We start from the raw sequence: 27,920 nt of genomic DNA, 5'->3' as shown, positions 1-27,920 counted from the left end.
AGGGAGGGAAGGGAGGGAAGGGAGGGAAGGGAGGGAAGGGAGGGAAGGGAGGGAAGGGAGGGAAGGGAGGGCACACACACAGTACTCTCTACAGGAATCAGTACTGATGAGACACGAATTGTCTGGCCTTTTTGTACTGATTTGCTATACTGCATTTGTGGGGCTAAGTAGAGAAGCCAGGTGCTGAGGACATGCAGTCCTGCTGGTCTGGATGGGAGGCAGCAGAAAAAAGCCTGCTGATTTTACTGGCAATTTCCCCTTCACATTAGTCACTTCAATAACCCTTGCTTCACTGATAGGAGGAAAACTGGGCTCAGAGTACTATAAAATATTAAAATTGGGTAGCAATTTCTCTGTCCTTTAAGACTGTGGATGGATTTGTGCCTAAAGCCCACTCTGCCCCACCTTCTACCTTTCTCAAAGAACATACTCGCTTAGGGTTTAGAACTCCAAGAGAACTCATACAAATTCCTCTTCCTATTACACAAGACATGTATGAATCTAGTTTTGCTTGTGGCTCCACAATTAGATGAACTAGGACAACAGTAAAAGAAATTGGAACTGTTCAGGAGGAAAGAATGTGATAAAGAGGTTACCAGACAACACCAAACATCATTGGCAGTACCCAGTGGTTTCTATTCTCAGATGCCGCTTTGGAAAGGGGTGGCAGAATGTACTTTGTTGTCAGGAGCATATAACTACTCACATGCAGACTTCTATAATCACACACTGCCCTTCCAGGTTCATTTTTATAGTTTTGGGCATAGGAAAACACAGTTTATTTCCCAGGCTTGATTATCTTGCTCTGTAGGCTAGAAGAAAGACGGACTGCACCCTGCTTACAGCTAACCAAAAGCAACACTTATTACAGGACAGAAACAGTTTTTGTCACTGACTTCACCTGAAACTGGAAAAACAGTAGTTGCTCCAGACACTTAAAAGTGTCCACGTTCAACTTGATTGCCACCCTCCTGTGCACCTCCCTCCCTATCAAATGCAGCCCTGAAACAAGTTAAGGTCAGATACATTAATAAAAACGACATTATAATTAGAGACATTTCAGACTCACTTGAAGCATTTAAATAATGAAAGTGATATCAAAGACTGGCTAAGTTACCAGCCACTGAAGAGGCAGAGAAAAAAATTCTCCAATAAGAGAGGTGTTTCCTTGCTAGTTATGACAGCCAGATACAACCCTGAACCTCAAACGCAAGCAAGCAGAAGTATCCATTGTAGTAAAACCACACCCACTTATTTTAAAAGTGAAAATATAATGCAAATAGAAGAAAGAAATCAGAATGCAACACAAGCACCAAATCTTACTCTCCTCAGTTATGCGAGGTGTTCAAATTCTATGCCAAACACTGTTCCAGGCTAAATGCAAAAAGTCACTAGTGTAAATTACGAATAACTCCTCTGAAATTAGTACAGCATTGTCATTCTAAGGAAAATAAAGTTAACTGATATTAAGTGATATTCTGTCCAGGTGAGGAGATCTGGCTTGTAAGTAATAGAAGATTGAAAAAACACTGAAGTCTGACAATTGAAATAAAAAGCTCTTAAAAAAAAAAATCTGTGTAAGTTTCCAAGTATGATTATTGAAAACACCTGCAAGGAACAATGCTTTATAAATCTAATACAGTGGACTTCTTAGAAAGCAAAGAAAACACTTACTGTGGTTGCATTTGCTGAGGTAACCCAACAGGAGGCTTCTGCTTGATGGTGAATGCCATCTGAGTCATGGGGCCAACCTTCGGTGGGACCTGCACCTTCTGAGAGAAGGTCTGCTGAGCAGCCTGCTGGGGTATGGGCCATGGAGGAACGACAGGACTCCGGCCTCCAGTGGAAGATGTGTCTTGCATGACTGTATCCTCACAGGAATTACCTTTTGTTCCTGGTTTACACACACAAAGCTGAGGTCGCAGGCACATCCCTCCATTTTGGCATGGTGGTGCACAGTTAGCTAAGAAAAGACATTTTAAAAAGTACCTGTGAAACAAAGCATGAAGGAAAATGCAAACCCTCCCCGCAATAAAAAAAAAATACATTAATTGCTAATGTTAATTGGAGTAGGAGACAGCAACACTGCTAAGCTGCACAAGATAGTATATAAGCTGGTATAGCGTTTACTGCTTTCCTACATAAGACATGCACACCATTTGAGCAACTTCACAAAGTAAAATGCTGGTGAGATAAAAAAATAGGAAATGCACAAGTTAAATCAAGAAATATAGCATTATTTCAAATCTTCCTGTTAGCTGCCTTCTATACTCTCCTTCCCTGCATCTTCCCTCTCCATACTTTAACAACTAAATTGCATCCAATGAAACAATATTATGCAGATTACAGAATTTTACTACTGATCCAGGCTTGGCTTGATTCTATTACTATTTAAAATCACAAATCCTCTATAGGTACCTAGAAGGAATCTTACAGTCCCGTTATAGACGACTAAAATGATGCACAGAAGCATGAAGTGATTCAGCCCTTCCCCCTCTAAAGCCCAAAGGAAATTCCCTGCCATATCACCACTGTAATAACATAAAAAAGGAGACACAAACTGCTGATACAAAGACATAGATATCTACACCTAGGGGTTGCATTCTCTGAAGAAAGAGACAGGTGCTTGTGATTATCCTGAACTAGCTTCTATACGTTCTTTGTGCCATCAATGAAAAGGGATCAGATTCTTCAGAAGACAATTCGCCTTCAGATAGGATTGATTACACTGTTTGTGTTGCTCTATCCACTGACTGTAGAGGGAGTTTGAATAATCAGCCTAGACTCAACACTCAGCTTGTAGACCTAGTTAATGTAGGATCAATTCCATTCTGAATGAGCAAGAAACTTTGAGAAACAAATCCCACTAAAAAAACATGGGGGAGGGAGCAGAGCTAAAGCAGTTGCTGATCATACGTATATGTAATGCTGCAAAGGTATGCCTAATTTGAGGCTTTATTTTGGATGCTTAAATTGACAATACTATTGTATTTAGAGAATGGTAAAATAACACGAAGATGGCAAAACAAATTACTTCTTTTATCCAGAGGATATAATTTAACAGTAAAATACAATTCTAATTAACCTAGCTATCAAAACAATTTCTTCATTAGTCCCATTAGAGATGGCATACTATGAAGCATTTATAAGAAGAATCACTGCTAAGCTACTTTGTTCCTTCAAGCTAAGCACACTTTTAATATTGTTAAAGATCTTTTAACATATGCAAAATGATATGCCAAATCATAAAGTCTACAGGCTTTAGTAAAATAGGTAAGATTCTATCTCAAACCATAACGTAATTCTGCACCATATTCAGGTATATGCAATTGCACAGTCTTTTTATTTTTCTTCTTTTAAAAAAAAGTCAGTCCACAGCCCTGATCCAAATAAATTGGAGGACTTGGCACTTCAATCAAGTTTTAATAAAATACATTTATATATAAAAAGAAACGCACAAGCATATCATGAAATAATTTATTAGGACGGGACTGTGTTAATCTGGAGGACTAATTTGTCAGGTGATAATACCAACTGATACAGATGTATCACACATACCACCTGTACATGACACCAGAATTGCACTACAACTTTAACCTGAGCTTTGCATGGGGCTCTTCTCACATATACTTCCCTTTTCCATATGTTGTTCAGCAACATATCTCCTTTACTACTTAGCTGAGCTAGCTTAATTACATATTATGCATCTTCCTGGCAACAAAAAAGTAATAATTTGCTTACTTATATTTTTGTTTATTTTTGAGACTGTATTTTATCTTTGCCGGAAGACTGAAGACCATGTTCACTGTGAATTTGAGAAGGGATTTACAACAAGCATATGTTATAATATACAAGCCAACTCTTTCTTGCGCCTTGCTTTTAATACTTAGATTTTGCTACAAACAGTAGAAATTTGCTTATATGCACATGACTGAAATTAACTATATCTTTGGAAAACAGATTCAGGAGCCTTAAATTCTAATTAAGTTTCATTGGCTTTGGAGAGACTCTAAGACCGGAACAGTGACCTCATCATCTGGGTCACCTATAGAAAACACACCAAGATCACAGTGAAACAGCTTGGGCACAGTTGGGAGTGCTTCAGAAAAATATCACATAACAATTTCTGTAAAAAAATATAAACAAGATTTTCAAAAGTCCCATTTTTACAATATTAATAAAACATTCATACTGAATATATATTTCTGGAGATTTATGGACATACATCTATATTAATCTCCAGGCTTCTCAACCAGTTATTTAAAAAAACAAAAATTGAACACAGAAGTAAGCTAACAAGACCACCCCAAAAGTCAATATAACAAAATATTCACTCTGCTAGGACACTGATCATTATGTATCTCCTAACTCCCAAAAGTGAAATAAGAATTTCTACATGCACAGAAGACAACCTCAAGAAAATTGCAACTCTTTTTCCCCCCATAGTTAAGAACCAAAGCGGTGCTTCAGAAGCCTAAGAAAACTTGTTTCCACTATCAAATTGAACCTAATAAGGTTGCAATTAATTTAAAACTACGCAGCTGAAAATAGAACCTGATTTGAAATGACCTTATATTTTTTACCCAGACTTGAAGACTCTTACTTCACTCACAGCAATATAAACCCTGAATGTTTCTCAGCTTTACACATACATAAAACATACGAAGCTCTGCAGGACAAACTGCACTACTCTAGCTGGCCTTATAACAAAGCAAGCATCAGCAGATCCAGCAACTATGTTATAAACCCAGTTTGTCTCAAATCACGTGAACAGTGACAACAGGTTGAAAAAGATCCATTAGATCCCCACAGCAATCTTTGAAGTTCTTAATCAATGTTGTGTAATAGAAGATCACAAAATAGAATAAAAGATAACATTTTTAGGGAAGAATTAAAATGAACATTTTAATTGACATAATACAGCAGTTTAATTTTGAAAATGTTCAAGACAGCTGCAGTATGCCAAATGTATGACCTTATTATTTTGTTTGAAGACAACAATAATGGCACATCTAACTGAAAACATTTTCCATAAAGCTAAGCTTCCAAGAACTGGAGTGTGGAAATATTAAGTTTAAAACCGAAAAGCGGGCCAATATACTACTGTTAAAGGCAATAGGCTTGGTCCTGTTCAATTCAAGGTGGTCATAACAGGAAATTCAAAATGGAGTTTGGCAAAGATACAAACAACAAGACTAGGCTTAGCAGGTCAGATCAAAGATCCACTTAGTCCAGTGGAATCTCTCTCCATTTCTAAGGTGAATGCTTAAGGACAGGGTGAGAAGTAGTAAAATTTTGTACCACTACAGCCTTCAAGAATTAGAGGCTCAGCAACTTCCTGAGCAAGAGTGCTGGTTTTGCGTTTAATAACCCTCAATAGATTCTTCTGTCAGGAGTTCACAGATCTGCTTTTTGAACCTGTTAGATTCAGCAACCAAAACTTGCCATGTCAAGGAAGCTGGCCATGTTGGAAGACCAGGCATAGACAACCTAGCCAACCTCCCCCCCTGCTTTCCAGAAGCCTGGTGAAGGAACATGGGGTTCTTTTGGGTTGCGTTTTTTTTGTGTTTTAAGACCACACAATCTGTATCTACTGAAAATAAAGCCACAGTGCCACATTTGCTTCAGAAGTCCCTAAATCACCAAAAGCTGAAAGCATTTTCTATGGCTGTATCCCAACATGTTCATCCTTTTTATGTATCTTGCCCTGATCAACTACCGCTCACCACTGTCGCAGACAATACTGGGTTAGAGGGATGCATATCACCTGTTATGGCTGTATCTACGACATTCTTTCAGAAAAGCAAGTATAAAATAACAACATTACCATTAGGATTAAACACGCCCCTTCCAACACATCTGTATGTTGGTTTGGGACCAATATATACATATGCACTTTTCAGACCATGTGTTGTTATTTTGGTTAAAGAGTATCTAAATATTTGCAGGAGCAAAATCTAAAATAAAAGGCTTATAACAGTCTTAAAATATGTAAATATTTTTAAACTTCTACATATACAGAATGTATTTCTGTTTTAATACGTAATAAATTAAGCATAATTTATTATATTAAATCAGTAAGTACAAAATATTATCATGTATTGAAGTTTAAATGAAAATTTCTTTTTTGGACCTTTTGAAAGTATCAAAATACAGATACAAATAACTCTACTTGTCATGAAAATTTTTTTTATATTAAATTCCTGATAATTCTTGAATTAAGATCATTAAGATCTGATTTCTATAGGAATCACTTTGATTTTACCTTGATTCACAATTACCTTCTTCGAACAGTAACACAGAATCATAGAATACCAGATTAGAAGGGACCTCAAGGATCATCTGGTCCAACCTTTCTTGGCAAAAGCTCCGTCTAGACAAGATGGCCCAGCACCCCGTCCAGCCGAATCTTAACAGCGTCCAATGTTGGGGAATCCACCACTTCCCTGGGGAGATTATCCCAATGGCTGATTGTTCTCATTGTGAAGTTTTTTCTGCTAAAGTCTAACCAAAATCAAGGAGTAACTTGCACCTGTTACCCTTCATCTTTAACATGTGACTCCTTGCAAAAAAGGGAGTCTCCCTCATCTTTGTAGCCATCCTTTAAGTACAGGAATCTGGTGATGAGATCACCCCTAAGCCTTCTTTTCTCAAGGCTGAACAAACCCAATTCTCTCAGCCTTCCCTCATATGGCAGGCTTCCCAGTCCTTTGATCATCCTGGTGGCCCTTCTCCAGCCTGTCCACACCAGGTTTGTATACCAGGGACCTCTGCTGGTGATGATCTCGTTGATGCAACCCAGCGTCCTGTTGCCTGCCTTTGCTGCTGCAGCACACTGTTCACTCATATTGAGCTTGTGGTCCACCAGCACCCCCAGGTCCCTTTCCACAGAGCTGCTCTCCAGCCAGGTGGATCCCAGCCTGTGCTGCACCCCTGGATTATGTTTTCCCAGGTGCAGGACCTTACACCTGTCCTTGCTGAACTTCATAAGGTTCTTGTTAGCCCACTCTTCCAGCCTATCTAGGTCTTCCTGCAGGGTGGCTCTCCCTTCCAAAGTGTGTACCTCCCCACTCAGTTTGGCATCGTCTGCAAACTTCATCAGGGTGTACTTGATCCCATCATCCAGATCAGTTATGTAGATATTAAACAGTGTTGGGCCCAGTATCAGTCCCTGGAGAACCCCACTTGTGACAGGTTGCCAGTTCAAAAAGGAACTATTTACCACCACCCTCTGGGTGCAGTCTGTCAGCCAGTTCCCCAAAGGCCACAGAGACCACTTGTCTAGACCATAACACATCAGTTTCTCTAGGAGGTGGTTATGGGGAACTGTACCAAAAGCCTTGGAGAAATCCAGGTAGACAACATCCACTGCTCACCCCACATCAGCCAAGAAGATTACTTTGTCATAGAAAGTGATTAGGTTTGTCAAGCACAATTTGTGCTCACAATGATGTCAGCCAGCTCTCTTAATACCCTCAGGTAGATGTTGTCAGGGCCCATCAATTTGTAAGGGTCAAGCTCCTGTAATAGTTCACATACCAACTCTTCTCTTCACTGATGGTGGGTCCGTGTTTGCATCGACCATGATTTTTGTTTCTAAGGCCTGAGGCCCAACAGTGCTGGTAAAGACAGAGGTGAAGGAAGTGTTGAGAACCTCTGCCTTTTCAGCATTGCTGGTGACTAATTCACCTCTCCTGTTTAACAGTGGGCCAATATTATCCTTCTGCTTGTTGCTTACGCACCTGAAGAACCCTCTCTTGTAGTTTTTGACATCTCTGGCCAATTTCAACTTGTGCTGAGCTTTTGCTTTTCTGACTGCATCTCTGCATGCCTTGGCAATGCCCTTATAATTCTCAATGAGTATTCATCTGCTTTTTCATCTCTGGTATGCTTCCCTTTTGGTTTAGAAGAGACTCAGAAGCTAGCAGTTAAGCCAAGGGGGTCTCCTGCTCTGCCTACTTCCCTGCAAGTACCGGTTTTGTGCTTCCAGGAGAGCATTCTTGAAAAACTCCCAGCACTTGCTAGCTCCTTTATCCTCCATGGAAACTTCTCACAGAACCCTTCCCAACTGAGCTCTGAGCTGAATTAGGGGGATCTCATTTATAAGTTTATTTCCTTGTGTGTCTAGATCATATGGAAAATAGAAATTCACAAAAATGTATTGTGAGTTTCCCACTGAAAAGTAAACAAATGTAAGCGTCCCAAAACTTTCCTGCACCCAAGTTTCTAACCTTCCAGCCTCAGCTCCACCTTTAAGCATCTCTTATCAAGCAACTACTGTTGGTTAATACTTAAACATCCACAAAAATTTCTCAATGTCATTCCTGAATTTCCAATACTTTGAGACAATGATAACACTACAACAGTGTTGTGAGTTTTGTGTTATTTCTACTGAGCCCATCCACTAGATTTTTCCTTTCTGTTTCCACATAAAGTTTAATATACTTTTTTCCCCCCTCCTCTTAGCCACACATAGTCAAGCATCAGTTTAAGCAGAACACATTGACTTTCAACAAATTTCATCTCTGCATACATTGGCACAGTATATATCAACTTCTCTCAGAGTGTGCAAATCCTGTCAGGCAAAATACATGCTAGAGGGCAAATAATAAAAAATACAGTAATTTGAAAGAGGATTATAAGTGTGGGGTTGTTTCAGATTCCACCATAAAATGGTCCAGAAATGATACATGTACCAAGTTTACAGAAAGGGGAAAAACTAACACTGTGAGCAGAAATTTCAAGTTCCTTTACATACAACATAGGAATACTGTTAAAGGCATAGCAAATACTGTCCTTCTTATTTCATTAATTCAAGATTCCTATTCCTCAAACACACAAGGAAACCAAACTAAAGCCCATCTTGGTTGGCTGCACATCCTAAACAAAAAGTTGTGATACAAAGGCACCTTTAACTACTACTGTGTTGAAAGACAGAGTGATGACCTCCCACCAATTCCAAAAGAAAAGCAGTGAAGCACTTTCTTGAGAGAGTGAAAAGCTGTGAGTTCTGAAAGCAGAGAGGCATATTCCAGCTTCCCTCAGAAAAACCCGAATATGGTGCCGACACCTTGGAGAAGAGCAAAGTTTATAATAGTTCTCTGTTCTCTGAATTGCCCTACTGATTAGCTCACCGCTTACTTTTACATTTTTAGTATGGATACCATTTGAAGTCCTAAGTCATTGCCAGGATTGTGAATGCAATGCTGGAGACTAGAAACCCAAAAGCTAACTAAAGGAACATTTGGTGCTCACCATCTAATGCTTTTCTGGGAATCTAGTTCTCCATCTCAGTATCTCTCTCCAAATAGTTTTCAAAAGTTGAATTTTACCAAAAATATACTCAACAATTCTACACATTTATTGAGGATGGGGAAAGAGAAGAATTTGTGACCAAGGGTGAGACAACTACGTTGTAAGACCATTCTAGTTAAAAAAAAAAAAAAAAGTTGAAATTACTTAAATAATCAGAAGAAACGGCATTAACTGCAGAAAACCTGTATACATCTACACTACTAATGGAGGAAGTATTACAACCATCTGTGCCTTCCTACACAGAAATTTTATTTTTATCATAATTATATGGGGTCTTAGGAAAATCTTTCCCTAAGTATACTTCCAAAAAAAGCATGTGTCACTGTTGGAATTCTTCACTGGTTCACTTCAAAGCATCTGATGTATTCCCACACTGGTGTGGATGGCTACATAAACATGACCTCCAAGAAAGGAGTGTGTCCTGGTTTCAGCTGCAATAGAGTTAATTTTCTTCCTGGCAACTGGTATAGTGCTGCAGTTTGGATTTAGGATAAGAATAGTGTTGATAACACACTGATGTTTTGGTTGTTGCCAAGCAGCCAAGGACTTTTCAGCTTCTCATACTGCCCCACCAGCAAGGAGGCTGGCAGTGCACAAGAAGCTGGGAGGGAACACAGCCAAGATCCAAACTGGCCAAAGGGATATTCCATACCCTATGGCATCATGCTTAGTATATAACTTGGGGGAAGCTGGCCAGGGACTCGGATTGTGGCTCAGAAGCTAACTGGACATTGGTGCTCTGAACGTGGTAAGCAATTGTGCTGTGCATCACTTGTTTTGTATATTCTTTTATCATTGTTATTATTAATTATTCTCTTCCTTTCCTGTCCTATTAAACTGTCTTTATCTCAACCCACACGTTTTACCTTTTTTCTTTTTGATTCTCTCCCCCATCCCACTGGCAGGGGGAGTGAGCGAACAGCTGTGTGGTTGTTTTAGCTGTCTGCCAGGTTAAACCACAACAGAGGGAAATAAAACCCAATGCTTTTGGTATAGGTATTTCTTTTAAAACAAACAGTAGTCACAGAGTTTATCTCCTAACCTAATGACAACATGATGTACTTTATTAAGATTATTTTCTATGTATCTTCATAGCATTATCTCTAAATGCTAAGGTTTATCGGAATTTAATAGCAGCTATATTCAAATAGTTCAAAAGCCTAACTTCAGCAAAAGGACACATTATCAGTCATAAGAATATAACATGTTGATTGATACTTGGCATTTTCATTCACATTGTATTTACTAGAGTTTATATAGTATAAATACTTAGACTTTAGAATCTGGGAGACATATTAAAGTATTTAATTGTAATGAGATCATAATTATACATATTCCAACAGTACAAATATTTTGCATTCTATAGATCATTCTATCATTTCAGTATAAAAAAATCATTCACTGCAAAACAGACTATGCCAAGGAAACCAGCAGATTCACATGTTACATGTTGTTCTTGCTTGCTGGAGTGGTTAACACTCTGGTCTGCAACCCTTTTAATTCCCTTAACCTTTCTCATTACAGTGCTTATTCATTTTGTTACAAAATACTTTGTAAGAAATATGCAGGAAACTGAACAAACTAAGAGAAACTCAATAAAGGGACAATTGAAAATTTTAACTGGATGCAGGATTCAGGCAACTGCAGTGTTACATAAAAGAAATACCAGAGAAAAGACTATTAATCATAATAATTAAAATGCTAAGAACAATAAAGTTTTTCCTAAATGCAACCAACTCCCAATAAAAATTCACCATTTAGTTGTGTTTCTCTGAAAATCCAGGCCTAAACTGCCATCTAGAGATAATAAAAAAACTGATTTGAATTCTGAAAAAACAAATCTTGCCATAGGACACAAAACAATCCTCCTTTATTAGGAAGCAACTCTCCAAAACCCTAGGTTTATGCAGGGATTACTATCTGTATTTCACAATAAAGAACATGGCTGAGCAGACCTATTTTTAGCTCTGTATTTAAATGAACATCTTGCCTTGCTAAAATGTAAAATCCTTGCTCCTCTTCTGTGTACAGTCAGAAATGTGGAGAGATGCTAAAGCTTTGCTTGCTTTCTAGTCAATGGAGAGGATCTGTTTTCTAGGAATAAGTTAGGCTACACAAGTCAAGTACCAGTGCTTTTAAAGGCAGAACAAAAAAAGTAAAGCAAAAGCCTCAAACCCAACCCAGTATCAGTCCATGATAGTTACAGACTACAGACTCACTTGACAACCTGAACCACCCATAATCTAAGACCCAGTACTTGACAACCTGAACCACCCATAATCTAAGACCCAGTACTGCAGCATTTGAACAAGGAGCCAGCTGAGGGAAGCTCCCAGGTGATCCAAGCTTGCTTTAAGGCAGGATCAGTTGGCAGAAGCAGCCCTTCATGCTGGAGGCTGCAAAGAAGGGTATCGTTAGAGGTGCTGCACCCAACTTCTTCTCAAGGCCCCACAGAGTGCAGAACCCCACCCCTCACTACAAGCCCCACTTTCCCAAAGGCCAGGAGGCTCTCTGATCCCGTACACATGGCCACTTTGCCCTGCTCTCTCACTTTGCTGGAGAGGAAGGAAAGGGGAGCATGCCCACTTCCAGCTCTTCTCCACACTCAGGAAGAGTGGCTGTACAGAACAGAGGTGTAAGAGTAGTATTGTAAGTATCAAAGTATCACATCACTTTCAACACATCATTTTCTTCCTGCACATGTGCAGAACCAGGAGAACACTGTGCAATCACTGATACACCACTGCTCCCCCCAGCACCTACACAGCTTTCTACACCACTTCCAAGCTATATGTTAAAAACAAATAGCCAACAAAACTGAAAGGGGAGAAAAAAAGAAAAAAATTCACCATTTTCTGGGTTCCCTCTGATAATATATTAACAGAGAAAGCGTTCGGGACTTTACCCACTGTAGATTTACCACAACTTTCCTGCATGTCCTGCTTCTTTCGTTAACACTAACTGCTGCAACAAGCTGAACAAATTCGCTATGCATCTGTTGTCTGCTTCAGTGCAGGAGCACAACATCCCGAGTTAAAAGTTTCTTTTAAGGTTTTTTTTTTTTTTTTTAAAATCTATACACAGGTGTAGTATTTGTATGAAATAGAGACTATGCATCATTATAACCTTACTTGTTTCCAGTAAAGTCCTAAACGGCTCACAAAGAAAAGGCTGGGTAGGTTTCACCTCACACTAATTGTGAGCTTAATGTTTCCTTGCCCAAATGTGGCAACGGCAGGGTGACGTCTGTACGGCAGGCAGCAGCTAACAGCTCCCCATCTTCTCACAGCTCTTACTGCCTCCTCTCACAGGAGGGAGGCTGGCTGCCATCCATGGCCAGAAGATGGACACTGAAGCCTGTCTTACCAATCCTACCTACCAAGGTCTAGTTTGTGTTGTGGGGCCATCTTAAGGCACATGCACTGTATTTCTTTTAGATGCAGAAGAAAAAGAATTTTAAAATAATAAAAAACTAAACCCAAAATGTGAACACTCTGAGAATGGACCTAATGTATTTCAGCCTCTTATGGGCATTCATTCCATGGACCAGACCAAACCTAGTCCAAAATAAAATACTAAACCCTGAAACATGCATACCAGGGGACTCAGGTCATTCAAAACCAAAGGCTTTAGTCTATAGACCATCTCCCATTAGTCCACACTGCTTACTAATGTAGACAAAGCTAAAGATTACAAGAATGTGGATCCTCTCATTCTTATCATTAGGTTGTGGAGGTCCCATCCCTGGAAGCGTTTAAGGCCAGGTTGGATGAGGCTTTGGGCAACCTGGTCTGGTGGAGGATGTCCATGCCCATGGCAGGGGGGTTGGAACTAGATGATCTTTAAGGTCCCTTCCAACCCAAACCATTCTATGATTCTGTGATTCTCCCCCATTCCCAAGGATGGTAAGCGAAAAATAAAGCAGAGTAAAGCAGAGTAGAACTACCACTGAGGGCTAACAAGAGCTTTCCCACTAGAAAAGCCAATCTATTCCTTGTATATGAAATTCAAAAGTTTTATTTATTTATTACAGTAGCAAGCACAGCAGAGGCAAAACCAAGCTACTCAAGTAACGGCTTTCAATTTTTCAATTTTGAAGTGCTTTAAGAATAGATTAAAAAGGATTAATGTATAGGTGCTTTTTAGGACCACACGAGGTCGAAGTAGTTATGTCTCTAAAATTGAGACATTTATTTTTGATTTAGACATAATCTGAAGGAGGCCAATACCACTTTTACTGAGATGGTCTTAGAATAAGAAGAAACAACATTTGGGGAGAGTATGCTATAGTTAGGCTTTGTATACACAACATAAATAAACAGAACTTGGTAAAACTCAAAGCCACAAAACTGATTAAGCACAAGTCTTCAGAATCATTTATGATCAGAAAACCTCCATGAAGCATAGCTGCAAACGTTTGAAGTACTCAGTTCCAATGATGAGAAGTACAGCTCTCCTGGATACCACCATTTCCAAGAGCTGAACTGAAGACAGAAAAAGAGTAGATTCTGAGCAAACAATATTAAAATATTTAGTGGTACAGAGTTTTATATCTAAACTGGGGGACCCATGTATACTTCCAAGTTTCCAGGTCTGGATCCTGATCCCTGTATCAGAACATGACCTAAGCATGCAACCTCTCCCTCACTTTCCCCTAGAAAATTCAGGGGCACAAGCTAGAAGCAACCTAGGGCATGCTCCATCTAGGTCTTGGACAACTCAGGGTCTAGAATTATTGGGCACATTGTGAACTGCCCTTGTCCTGAAGGAGACACAAAGCTGTGGCATGCTAACTCAGCAACAGTGAGAAGTACAGCTCTGGAGGTTTAGGGATCAGAAGGCTCAAACTGAATATCAATATACAAGCAGAGGCTATGCAGTTTTAGGAACTGAACAAAGGGAACCTTTAGTCTGGGCAAGTATTAAGACAACTTTCTAGTCTCCTCCTTGTCCAGCAGAAAGGCTCTACTGTTGCATATTTTCTTATTCTAAAAATAAATTAAACCTTGTTTGTCTATAGTGCATTTAATGTTGAGTGAGGAAGTTTTTTGAAAGAGAAGATAATAAGCAAGATGATATTTTAATACAAAAAAGAAAACAGACTGTTTGTCTTATTTCCTGATGACCTTTCCGAGGTGCCTGAGCACGTGGCACATAAGAGTTTCATGACCAAACTCAAAGAATCTAGTCCAGTTCCAACTCCAAAATCCTCACCTTATGCCCATGCATGGAATACATGCATGCGCACACACACCACCTTCAGCTGACAAAGAAATGAGATCCTTTTTCTCTTAATTGACAAGGATGATATACATGACTTCTACATCTACACAGACAGTAATTCCTCTATAAGAGGTTTACTCTAAGTAGAATCCTGTAAAATCCACTTCCTCACCTGTTTGCCCCAAGAGCCTTCCTTACACTGCTGCAATAAGGTGCTCATACTTCAGTACTCCATTAACAGCCAACTCTCTTCTTCCCACTAGGATTTGTTAATTCTCATTGTTATGTCAAAGCTAGAATTCCTTCAGGCAATGCTATTTTTTAAACCATCCAGTTTACATTGAGAACACTCACAAACAATTTGTATTAATACACCAGACAAAACATACTATTATACATTTTAGAAGGGGTCTACTATTAGAAAAAGGATACGTTTTTTTAAGATATCAGATCCTGCATATAGTAAGTAATTTCTTTCTTGACTTCCTAACATGAAAAACAGCTCCTTGTAATCATTAAGGAACACAAAACCAGAACAAACAGAAATGCATATTTCGTAGAAAGTAGTATTAACTAATAGAAATTTAGTAGCAAGTAACAAAGCAGGAGACAACAGGTTTCAATAGGATAAACATGCAGTTGAGAGGCAGGAACTCCTAATTTCCAGCTTAGGCCCTTCCAGTCAGTTGTTGTAACTTGTCCAAGGCCACATTTAACCTATGGTTCAATTTCCATAAATGAAATAAATAACAAAAAACCCACACTCTAGGTTTTACTTGCCTTACAGCCATGTTATAGAGCTAATTAATGTTTGTATAATATACTCTGGTAATGCAACAAGTACTAACAAAACATGATGTCTCCAGCCTTGGCGGTGTCTTATTATTGCACTTACACAGATTATAACCTATGATAACTATGACTGGAAGACAATCTTTGCCATAAATGCCTTCACGTGCTTATAACTTTCCAAGGTGTTTATTGCTGTGGTTGAATTTTTCCCACCTTTGTCTTTACCCAAAGGTGGATGTTCTGAATGCTTCAGAAAGGTCATTTTTTATTGTTAGACATTCTCCCAGCAAAAAGCAATTCTGAATACTTTTAACACTGGGCTTTACGATTTCATCTTTTTAATTAGAATGGTGTGACTTTACTTACAAAGAACTGCATCAAGTTTGAAAAAGAAGTTCTTAAGATAAAACTTTACAATGTAAAACTGAAATATTAGGCACAGAAGGGGAAAAGCCTATATGCATAAAATTGGATACAGCAGGCACTCTCATACCAGTAGTTCACAGGAGAACAGAAGCTCACCTTCTGAGGACAGACTGTCAGGCTTCCAAGAGAACACAAATACTGTAAACACAACAGGCAGTTCAGCTTCAAACTAAAACTTAGGAAAAGGACTTGAAAAGTCCACTTGCCTCCTCCATATAGATGCTGCCCTCTGATCTGCACAGAAACATTTCAAATACCCCCTGCTGCTGCTACTGAGGGAAATGCAATGCAGCTGCCACCGCTCCCAGCCAGACTGCCACCCGCCTGGGACAGAAGTCATCCCAGGGAACAACAGCCTCAGCCATAGACCCATGCGTGAGAAAGCAGGGGTAGCAAACGCCACCATCCAAGAGAAAGGGAGGGGGGAAGATTAACAAAGCCTACGCTGAAAGACCATACCTCTTCTCTTCGACCCCTCTTTCTGTGGGTTACAGGCAGGCTTATTCACACAGGTGCAGCAGAGCAGAAACAGCAGTCTGGGATTACACCTGAGCTAATAAGCCTCGCTGATCAGAGCTGGCTCTCAGCACTTTGGTTCTGGAAGCACAATACAGACAAATGGAAGTTGGCTCTGGAAAGAGCCAGTATGGGTCTGGGGTTTATTAGCTCAGGCTTTGCACCATGCAAAAGAATATAAACTGGCCCTAGAGGCCAAATAGCTTATTAAAGTGATACTGAGCCTAATAAACCCTGACAGATCCAAACTGACTCTGCATGAAGTCAGCTCAGGTGTGCCTGCATCTGTGACAATTAATCCACAACTGCAATAAGCCACTCAAAACCAACAGAGCCCACTATTCTGAATTTAAAAATCACTTATTTTTACAGGAAACACAGGGGTTAACTTTTGTTCAATTATAGGGTTTCTGTTCTTCTGAAAGGAACATCAGGAGGTATCTGGCTTTTATGACTGTGAGACTAATCTTCCACAGCTAAATCATGTCAGTGCTATCTCATGGTTTGCCTAAGTTACAGAACAGACAGCTTCAGTACATTTAAGTGCTTCCCTTTTACCAATGGGGTAAAACTGCAAAGTTCCAAACCAAGCGTATTATACCACTGCTGGGAGGTATCAGAGTAGCATCAGAGAAGGCAGCAAAAATATTTAGTGCTAAGGAAGGCCCAATACCAGAGACACAAAGTAAGAAAGAAAGGCCAAAGAACCCACGCACACACCTTTCTTTTAACTCTTTATGTGCTGCTCCATTCCTCCAATAACTATATGAATGAACCAAGTAATTCATGGATTTAAATGACATTCTACAGTTATCCCATAAAAATCTAGTTGCCTGACTTAGTCCTGATTGAAGGCCCTAAATATAGAAAGGAATAGATAAAAAGAGAAGACAAAAAGGAGAGAACAATTGGATGATAATGGGAGAAGTTGAAAATATGAAACTTAAAGGACAGAAAGCAAAGACGACGACCTAATTTATAAACAAAAGTTAAACAGGATGAAGTTACCTGGAAAGAAAAGTTACTAGAAGACAGAGAAAGAGCCACAAAAGGAAAAATGTTTGAGTTTTGTTCAAAATAGTGGAAATAAAATTGGTTGACAAGAGCATTGCAGTTGAAATAGAGTTTTTTACTTTTAATCTCCTGAAATTATTAGGAGGTTCTTTTCACTTTGATCAGTTTTTCAGCTAAGGTAGATGTTTATTAAGCTCTGCAATTAGCCTCAAAATACCACCTCAAACAATGCAAGCTGAAGGAAATCATTCTAGTAATTGTAGCAAGTGTTAAAAAAGAAAGGTGACTAACCTAACACAGCAGCATGTATTTTAAGCTGAAAATGTTAATTTAGAACACAACCTGAAATGCACATCTAAATTGTTCAGGGAAATTGTTAAGTTTTATCTTTAACAGCCTACTACAATAAAGTCTTTGCTTCCTAGGAACAGCTCCAATGCAGGTCAAAGGTACTTGACCTCACTGAGAATTACAAATGTGATTGCTCCCTATTGTGAAAAATCCCACACAGGGACAAAAGCCACTATAAAAAGACGCAGAGTTTGCACCTTGAAAGTAACATTTCATCCAACTCTCTTAGGGACAGAAGTCTGTCCTGCTGAACGAAAGCAATGTTTCGAGATTTGCCCAATCTTGCTGATACCTCTTCAGGAAAACCTTTTAGGTATGACACTCCAGTTTTCCATGACCTCATGGCAACATCACCCCAGTTTAGCCATTTGCAGTCATCCTAAATCCTGCCTAAATGAGCATGCATGTTGTGCATTAGAAATTAATATAATAGCATTGATTTAATCAGTGTTATTTTATGCACACACTTTGTGTTTCTAGATATCTCAGTAAAGGTACATCCCTGTACAGGAACTTCTCCAAACCCGCTTCTTTTGCCTTTTTCAATGCTTCAAAAATTCCATGCCCTAAGCACGGGATCATCACATGAGCTGCTGGTGAAGGGACAGGGTGGGTAGATGGCAATTCCTTGCTCCCCACCTGTGCTCCTCGGGCAGGCTCTTTACCCTATTAAGCCCTCCTGTTCAACAAAACTTCCAACACCCAAGCATTAACGTGGTTTTCTTCCCCACAAAAAATAACCTCTACAAAGCTCTTTCCAACCATACACTATCTATGCTGAGAGTAAACATAAGAGGCACCCGCTGTTCATCCTTTAGCAAAGCTGAAGTTTAGCAAGAAGGGATTTAGGGATGAAAAGCAAAGCGTTACAACAGCCACGCACCACGATGCTGTGGCAGAAGGGTTAACCAGCGTGCTTGCTCCAACCGAGACAGGGCAGTGCAGGTGGGATCTGTAGCTCAACCAGCACCTCTTTGCCTACAGCCGATGTCGCGATCCACCACCTCGCCAGATGACAGCGCGGTCCCCACAGGTCCCCCCGGCACTGACAGCAATGGCTGTCGTGTCGTCGTCCCCCCCCCGACCCATACAGGTACTCACGCTTGATGCACCTCTGGGAGCCCGTGGCCTTGCTCCAGCCGTGGCAGCACTGCCCCCCGCAGACATTGACCCTGCGGGAACAGCAAAGAGGGGCGAGAGTCCGGCGGCCCCCCCCCCCACCGGCGCCGCGGCGGCGGCCGGTCCGGCTCCCCAACCCCAGCCGGGCCGCGGGGCGGGCGCTGGGCCGGGGAGAGAAAAGGCGGGAAGAATTAAAAGTCCCGAAGAGCGTCTGAGGAAACTCTTCACCCGGCGCCGGCTCTGACTGGAAGGGCGGGCTGGCGCCTCCCGCAGAGGGCCGGGGACGGACGGGCACCCCGAGCGCCCTTTCAGGGGCGTAAAGGACAAAGGCGGGGGCCGGGCCGCCCCAGCGGGAGGACCGCGAGGAGACCGGCTGCGGGGCTCCTCGCGCACTCGACGCCTCAGCCCAGACGCGGCCCCGCGGGGCGCGGGACCCGCCGCGTGCCCCTGGGGGTGGGGGGGGGGGGGGGGGGGGCTGGCCCCGCGCCCGGCCTCAGGTGCCGCAGGGAGGCGGTGAAGAAACGGGGTGGGTAGCGGTGTTTATGCGCCCACAGGGGGTCTGCAGCCAGCCGGGTACCGGCGGCGGGCAGGGCACACCGCGGTGCTCCCCAGGAGCCCCCTGCCTCTCTCCCCTCCCCCCCCCCCACCCCCCGAGGGGAGGCGACAACGGCCGCGACGAAGATGCTCGGGGTGGTAGGGAGGCAGCAGGCGGCATCACCGTCGCCTTAGCCGTACTGGGGACCGGGGGACGTGCGGGGCGGGACGTGCGCGGCACGGCGGACGGGAGGGCGCCTTACCCCGGCAGCGGCGGCAGCTGGTGCTTCTGGCGGAGGGGCAGGCCGGCGCTGCTGTTGCCGTGGGGGCCCGGCGGCGGCTTGGGCCGCGGACTGAAGCGGGCCGGCTTAGCGAAGGAGGAGGCATGAGCGGCGGAGCTGGAGTGGACCTGCCCGGCGGGGCCCAAGCGGAGCTGGACGCTCGCGCCGGCCGGCTTGCTCATCCGCCGGGTCCGCTCCAGGGTGCCGGTGCCGCCGCTGTAGCGCGTGTTCAGCTGTACGTTAAAGGTGCGCTGCTGCTGCTGCTCCCCAAGGAGGGCCGGGCGCTGATGCCGGCTGCTGGAGGAGCCCCCCCGGCCGGGTTGCAGGACGTACGTGATCCTCCTCAGCCTGCCCTTCTCGGAGGCAGCGAGCACCGGTGATAGAAGCGCACAGGCAACGAGGAGAAGAAAGCCCCATCTGATCCGAGCCATTTCCACAGCGGGAACCCCTGCAGGCAGCGAGCTTCGCGGACCCCCGGTGCAAAGGGTTGCTTCTCCTCCAAAGGACGCGTGTGTACGCGACCTGCACCCGGGATGCCGTTCCTTCCCCCGCTCGCTACCCCCAACCTGCTCCGGGGGGGAAAGGAAAAAAGCCTCAGGATCCTCCCACCCGCCCCCCAAACTGTTAGAAAAGTTCAGCAAACACGTCGCCCCGTGGAGCAGGAAAACATCGTTGGAAGAAAGGAAGCGGCGGGTGCGAGCCGAGCTGCGAGCCGGAGCGGGAAGGGAGGAGGAGCAGCAGCAGCAGCAGGGGAAGGGTGTTTGCTGGAGGGGGGTGGTCGCAATGCAGAGCAGATGTTTCGATTGCCGAAGCTGCCAGGGGTCTGCGGGTGTGTGTAAGAAGCGGCCCTTAAGCTAGTTCGGACTGGGGGGAAAAAAAAAACAAAACCCAAAACCCACTCTCTTTTTAAGAGTTTCTCCGCGAGTGAGTGTGTGCGGGAGGGGAGGGGGGCGGAGGGGGTGGGTGCCCCTGCCCCGATGCCGGCCCCGCGCAGCCAATCTGGGGCCGCCGTGACGTCAGGCGGCGCTCCCGGGGCGTGGGGGGCCGCGGCCGGGGCCAGGTGACAGGGATGGGGTCGGGGAGCGGGGCGGCCGAGGGGGTCCAGGCTCCCAGCGGGGCGGTCAGGGCCTGCGACAGACCCTGCGCCGCTAAGCGAGCCTCAAAAATAGGTTTTTTAACTGATGGGCGCTGACGTGCCGTCCGCCTGTGGCACGGACAACGCTGCTATCCCGTACAGTTGGGGTGACAGACCGGTACTTCTGCCACAGTTGAGCATTTCTATTTTAATGGATATGAGGGAGTTGAGGAATAAAAGGATAATGCCCTACTCGCTGCCTGTGTCTTGCTGTGGGGCTCAATGCAACAGATTAAGGGTCTGTCTGGGTAGAGCAGTGATGTCAGATGGAGGCAGGGCTTTAAACCCCCAAAAGCTTTATATACCTGCTTCACTTTGTAGGTAGGAACTCAATGAAAGCACTCACACACTTTGAAGTTAATCACATTCCTCAGTTTCCGCTTGATGAGAGCCATAGGTTTGAGATTGCTCTTAGCAGAAATCCTAGCAGGATTAGGAGGGACCATATTCCTTCTCGTGTTTCTTTATGTTTGTTAACGCAGTATGTATTCCTAAAGAACAAAATACAAACCACAACAGACACTTGGAATTAATATATAAGCAAAACTGCCTACGTTTTTCTGCAGTGTATCTTAACCGATGTTATCCTTTAGTACTGTAAATAAAGAAAAAACAAAGTTCACAAAATACCCTGAAGGTTACATCTTTTAAAATACTCAGAAGCTGATGTGTCCGAATTCTTTCCAAGAAACTTTGCAGAGAATCAAACCATTCGCAAATCCAAAAGCTTGGAATCCAGGTCCTCCTCCCTGGGTTCTCCTCTGCTTTTTTCCAGAGCTTTAAGGACACTGACCCTGGCTCCAAACTGATGAGATTTTGCTCTTAAATGCTCTTGGCGCAGCTATGCAGCCGGCACGGGGAGCAGGAGGGTTTTACATTGACGGGATTCCAGGCAACAGCCAGTGTTAAGAGCACAACAGTCCCTTCCTCCTTAGTTCTTATCTATTTAAAACTGCTCAAAAATAAATAGATGTTTTAAATAGATGAGAGTTTGGAGCTTTCTATAGTCACAGTGTAAGGGAGCCACATCGGCATTAAAGGCTTCTGCTCCTGTGCCTCCAGCACTCTGAATTGAAACCCAGTGTTTGAAAAGAAAATGCCACTAGTACTGGGGGCTTGTAAATCCAGAGTGGGTTCAACTAGAATGAAACTCTGTGGTGGTTCAGAAAAAAACCCACTGAGATAAAGCCCAAAAGGAGCCCCAGCTTGAAGATAACGAAGAAGTTAACTGTAAGACCACTGCCTCTTCTCTTAGCAAATGTATACATCTGTTGTTGTTTTTTTAACTCGGCAGATATTCTCAGCAGCTGAACTGTTCAGCCTTCCGAAGGCTAATTATTGTCAATCAATCATGAGTATGCTTAATGTTTTTACAGTGTCTAAGGAACAAAAAATACCTTGAAACAAGAGAGGTGGGGTGAGGACTGAGTAAGTAGAGAGAAACTGATGTGGTACTCAGGATTGTTGCTCTGCACAAGGCCGCTGTCCTTCAGAAGTTTTCCAGAATGAGATCACAACTACGTGTGTGGCTGGGTTTGTTGAACAGAGGGCAAAAACTGCATCATTCCACAGCAGAAGCCAGTTGCTTTTAAGAAATATGGGGTTTAAGTCATGTCAAGCAAGGGGCAAATGCAGTGTATTACTGGCTACTGTACAGCAAATGGTATGGGACCTCAAGGGAAATATATCCACAAAGGTGGATGCCTTGCATAAAATGATCTAGGTTCAAAAACAGTCTTGGAAAAATGTTAAGGATTAGCTGAGATTAATTGGTTGAGGTCAAGCACTCCTCACAAATTTACATGGCATATCTAACTTTCGGTGGTTTATTTCTCTAACACGGAAATCCACACTTTTCTTGTCTGTTTATATGGTTTTGGTCACTTCTTTTTTTAAGCTTCCCCCCTCCCCTGCAAGTCTGGAGGGTCTTGGGTGTTAGGGACCTGGTTTAGCTGCAGTAACACGTTGAGTTGGCCATAGAAGTTTTAACAGCTGAAAGAGAACTTCAGTGACCCGCCACTGCAGTCTAAAGCTCAGCTCAAAATTTCTTCGCACGCGGAAGTCCATGCTTCCAAAGGCCAAAAAGTGCATCGGTCCAGCACCAAACAGCTCGACGCTGGCTTTCAGAAACAAGCCAAGTGGCCACTAAAGTTCCTGAGGATCCTGTGGTAAATGGTATGACCGCTTGTGAGTAAACTGCCCTGGCTGCCTCCCCACCTCCTGTGGAAAAGGCACTGAGTGAGTTTGCAGTTATAAACAGGAGTCAGCACCCCACCCCACCCACCAGGCACACGGCTCCCATAAAGAAGAGTTGGGAAAGCAATTCACACCGTTTCTCTTCCCCACCCCCCACCCCCGTGGTTTGTGACTAAAGGGTGAACACAGGGAAACACAACGAAGGGTCCTTAGCCTGTACACCTCCGGACAGAGGGGCAACCCTCTGGGTGCTCCGCTCTAAGGGCGAAGCTGGGGCTGAGCAGGGCAGAACTGGCTGGAGGATTGGGAGCAGGACAGATGCAGGAGGCAGGATTGCTGCCTGATGAGATGGCAGGATTGCTTCAAGGGTTACGAGTTTAACGGACAGGGAGAAGCCAGTGTGAGAGTGTGAGTATCTGCAACAAGAACCCAACTAGCATTATTCAAACCAAAATGAACTAAACTGCTGTATATTTTTGTTCAAGTCTCATGATTTTGGGGCCAGTCCCATGAGTTGAGTGAGGAAGGACAATTGTTTTTGAGCTGTCGAAGTTGGCAGCACTCAGACCTCTGCAGTTCTTTTTCAGCAAATGAAGGAGACAGGACTGTGGCAATGCCCGATGTGTCAGGCTACAGGGCCAGCACGTGGCCCTGGTGGTCCTGTAGGTCCACCAGGCAGCAAGCCTTAGCCTGCAAGGAAAGCTGGCTTGGGAGCTCACAGTTGACATATTAGAGTTTGGTAAGGTTGAATGCTGTGTTCAGCCCCAATTTTGGCTACAGAAGAGCACTTTTACAGTAGCGTAGCTCCATTAGCTTCAATAATATTACTCCAAACTTCTTCTGAGCTAAAGGAGGTAAAGCAGTCTCTATAATTTCTTGTAAACCGAGTATCAGCTGTAGATCTGTATCTGCTGTTTTCCTTTTCCTTACTATACAAGTATCTGCAAAAAACCCCTACATTTTGCAGGCTAAATTATAGCTTTGGCCACAGCTTTGTAGAGGTAACATGATTCTAATTTAGAAGGTATTTCTTTAGAACAAAAGAGAACAGCTTAGTCTCATTGTCATCAGAGTAAGGGAAAGAAGTAATTGACCCTTATTATGTCACTAAAGTTCACAGCACACATGACTCTGAATACATACATGAAGTAGATTTGCAGAATAAAATTGTGTCGATGTCAATATAATTTCTACATGTTTCTTTTTGAACAGAACTGCACCTTCCAACCCTCACTGTTTGTTCCTTGAGGCAGAAACCGTAATTACAGTTTGCAACCTATACCTGAGGCCTCAACCATTCCTGAGTGTTACCACAGTATAAATATCATTCATAACATTTCACAAAAAGACAAGTCCTTCTCACTCTATTCATGTAGGCACTTACATTCACTTCCAAGAAACTCAGACAGTCAGACTAGGTCTGGACAGACGTGTGAGCCTTGGAAGGAAGCAACCCAGCTTTGCTGAACCCATTTGCTACTGGTGGCCTTCCTTTGTGACTTGGGGATCTGTAACGATCAACCCTGGCACATCTCGGTATTTCCAGCCTCACTACATTTCCTTGGGTAAACAACCTCCTGCCTCCCCCTCCTTGGATTTGCTACCATGAATGCATCTTTGTAGTACCTCCCCCAGCACCTCCTCTGAAAGAAGTCATCCTCTCCCAGTGCATCGTTATTGCCACTGCGATCCAGGCTCTGTTGCATTAGGCACTATACACACATGCCAGCAGATAAATCATACCGGCTTTTCACACTGGGAGTCACAGGGTCCCAAAGGAGACTAGCTTTTCGGGGATGAAGGAACTTTTATGATGAGACTTAGAGCTTGGTCTGTTTATGAATTCACATCCTGGAGCAATATGGGTCCTGTGTGGCAGTGGGTGTCTGAAGCAGTCAGATTAGCAGGCAGATAGTCCGGAGCTACAAATCTGGATGGGAAAAGAAGACAGACTAACAATAGCTGGGGCAATGGTCATCATCCCCCCTCAGACTACTACCAAAAGAGATCGCCATAAAGACTCTTTTTTTGCATTAAGTCACACTGAAAGTCGGATCCATTTGGCAAAAGTCTAATGCCAGTCTATCGCTACTGACCACTGCCATAGCCAACAAAATACATGCTTAAGGCAAGTAGGAGTTGGCTTCTTTTCAAGTTGCTGACGTAACTGTTGTAGTAAAAGAAGTTGTGTGGATTTGCATAGTCTTGAATTCCATTTTCCTGAACTAGCAGAAATCTCTACTAGAATATTTGGCAGTTTCACAGTTATCCTCACATACATAAAATAACTGATTCAGAAATACAAGATTTTTTTCAAGATAGGAAAATCTCCATGCTGTACTGTTACAATTATTCTTCCCCTCAAGGAAATAAATATATCTTGTCTACAAAACAATTAAAATACCCATTGAACTTTTTTATTACACTATTCCTTGCAATTGCTTGTTTCTTTGTACATGCCATGTACACTGAAAATAAACTGCAGAGGAAATTAGGTGGAAAGGACCACAAAAATGAGAAAATACATTTAATTATTTCACTTTACCTTAGGAGAAGACATGTTTAAACTAACACATTCTTCACAAAAGCAAAGTAAATATTATAACTAATGCTTGAAAACTCTCGCAGCATGGCTATGTCATATGCCAAGAATACTAACCTCTACAAAAATAAACTTCAGCAGTGGATCCTGATTTTTCACTGTTGCACTGTGTGCTGCTCAGACTTATGAAAGCTGAAGGAAAAAGCATCTGTGTAAAATAAAGCCCCTCCTGGCTTGAATTAGCATCGAAGAATGTCTTAAAGATTTCATAATTATACAGAATCCAGGCAGACCAGCCTGTCGGCATAAGTGGAAGAGAAATGGTATGAGACTGGAAAGAGGAGCCACAGCTCATGGGCACACCAGCCGTGATTATCCCTGCAGCAGCCACTTAATAACCTGAAAGGTAATGTTTGCACCCCCTTGTCTGTACTTAGTCCATCCCGTCCCCTCCCCTGCCATCTTGGGATGATGCTAGGTGGGTGGCTTGAGTCTCCACTGTTGGCTTTTCCCTTTCTCTCCACATCACAAAGACAGAAACTCAGCCCTGCTTGGAGAGCTGTGCTAGAAACTAGTACCTGAGCCTGACTGTTAGGGTAAACAATTGTTTAAAGACCAGCTGGGCACACAGAGCAGCAGATCCTGGCTCTCTGGATTAAAAAAAGGGCAGAATACTACTTCTAATGATGCATTTGGAGCAGCTCCCAGCCACACCAATGTTAGAGGTTGGGAGTATGTGTATAGGTCCTCTGTCTGCTGCTCTTTCAAGGTTTGTGGTGGAAGGTGATGAAATGAAAATTACAAGCTTTTTTTTTTCTCCGAAGTAGGTAGGGAGAAAAATGCAGGGCTTTCATTTCCATCACTTTTTCTCCAATAGCAAAAGGTGTCTGCAGAGGTGTTTAATGTCAGTCTGTAGTGTGTCTGTCTGTGTTTTGCATCAGGATGCTTGAACACTGACCCTGGTCCGAGCAGGCGGTTGAACTGGAGGACCTCTGAGGGTCCCCTTTACCCTCAGTTATCATGTGAGGCTGTGCTGAGGTGTGGCATCGTGCCTAACAAGCAGCCTCAGGTGGAAACAGGCACAGCTTGTGCCCATTTTGGGTGGGACAGAAACCAGTTTCAAGAAATTAAGCCTGCAGGGTAATAACGTGCAAGGTTTCCTGATGCAGGCTGCAGGTGGGAAGGAGTTTGAGGACTGGAAGAGCTAGGACATGCCAGAAAGGATGAAGCAGAACCTAGAAAAAGGCTAAACACCTGGGCTTAAACACAACACCAGGCACAGCCTGAACTGATCTTGTCACCAGGCAGGTTGTAACATAAGAGTACTATAGCAAAACATGCCAGCCCAGCACAGAGCCTCACCTGTATTTAGAGTACAGAAATTCAGTCTAGCCTTGTAGCAAAGTGGCTTAGCCAAGAAGGGCCTGGTAGGGGCTGAAAACACCAGATAATTAAAACATGGTGTGCAACCACCCAAATCAAAGTGATGTGAGCGACTACTTCCGAAGCAGCTGAACTGTAGCAGTAGTTCAGATGCTGTTGCATTCCTGTGCAAAGGGATGGCAGCGAGAAGCCCTGCTCCGGAGTGGTCTTCCTGGGACACAAGAAAGAGAATGGGGGAAGGACCTGCCTTAGCAGTTCTCAGCAAGGACTGCAATTCTAAATTGTGTGCAATGGACCATCACCTCCACAAAGGGTGGAGAAGGGGCATAAAGAAGTAGATATACTATTTTTCTCAAAAGGCTTCAATCTCAGTGAGTTGCAATCAATGGAAAGACTTCCTACTGCTTTTGCTGGTCTCTGGATTGAAGCCCGTTCATGGAGGGTAGAGGGTTTTGTGCAATGGCTTTAACCTGCCTCAGAGTCTGTCACATCACCAGATCCTTTTTCCATTCCTGTTGGTTAGAGTCGGTTTTGCAGTGTTCGCCTGTTGGGCTCAGGACGCTGACCCTAAACAAAGGTTGATTATGAAAATTATAAATTTGTATCCCCCCTTAACAGCTGTGTTTAAAATGAGTCTCTATAATTATCAGATTGTTTTAAGCTTGTCATCATAATTTACCGTGCTTCCCTAAAGCAGTAGCAGATGAATGTAAACAGTGCACGGCTTGTGGTCCGTCCACACCGTGCCCATGACATCGCCCTGCTCTCAGACATTCCCGTGACGGCCAGCCAGTGAGTCACGCAACCGCAGCTCCTCGTAGCCGGCAAAGGGAGCCCACCTGAGGGGCAGCCTTTCACTCCTTCCTTCAGGCACTCACTCCTCCCAGTGGGACTCCAGTCTCCGGCATAGCGGTGTCTCTTCAGAAGCCTTTGGCACACAAAACCAGGCACACATCTGCAGGCTGATTTATTAGAATACACAGATTTGCAGTGCAATATAATATCACATGCAGCAGATAGGCACAGCATGCACAGTCTTTTAGCTACACACATCTGTATTCTTATTCAGAAATAACCTGAAGATGTGCCTCAG

The 27,920-nt window shown here is 43.2% G+C and overlaps 1 protein-coding gene and 1 long non-coding RNA gene across 7 annotated transcripts in view; both read right to left on the bottom strand.

Moving 5' to 3' along the window:
* Positions 1-20,424, bottom strand: part of LTBP1 (latent transforming growth factor beta binding protein 1) — a 204,593-nt gene extending 184,169 nt beyond the window's left edge. For all 5 annotated transcript variants that reach the window (XM_075748916.1, XM_075748918.1, XM_075748917.1 and 2 more), the window contains exons 1-3: positions 19,554-20,424; positions 18,739-18,809; positions 1,675-1,963 (exon numbers count right to left, since the gene is read on the bottom strand). In XM_075748916.1, the coding sequence (XP_075605031.1) occupies positions 1,675-1,963; positions 18,739-18,809; positions 19,554-20,002 (809 nt within the window). In that variant the 5' untranslated portion in view covers positions 20,003-20,424. The remainder of the gene's footprint in view (positions 1-1,674; positions 1,964-18,738; positions 18,810-19,553) is intronic.
* Positions 20,425-26,970: 6,546 nt separating this feature from the next.
* LOC142601063 (uncharacterized) overlaps positions 26,971-27,920 on the bottom strand; it is a 54,643-nt gene continuing 53,693 nt past the window's right edge. For both annotated transcript variants that reach the window (XR_012834637.1, XR_012834636.1), the window contains one exon: positions 26,971-27,789. This is a non-coding gene — a long non-coding RNA (uncharacterized LOC142601063). The remainder of the gene's footprint in view (positions 27,790-27,920) is intronic.

This window comes from Balearica regulorum, chromosome 3, assembly GCF_011004875.1.
Source record: "Balearica regulorum gibbericeps isolate bBalReg1 chromosome 3, bBalReg1.pri, whole genome shotgun sequence".
Taxonomy (NCBI): Eukaryota; Metazoa; Chordata; class Aves; order Gruiformes; family Gruidae; genus Balearica; species Balearica regulorum.
The sequence above is the reverse complement of the archived record's forward strand: the minus strand, read 5'-3'. Positions and strand labels throughout refer to the sequence as shown.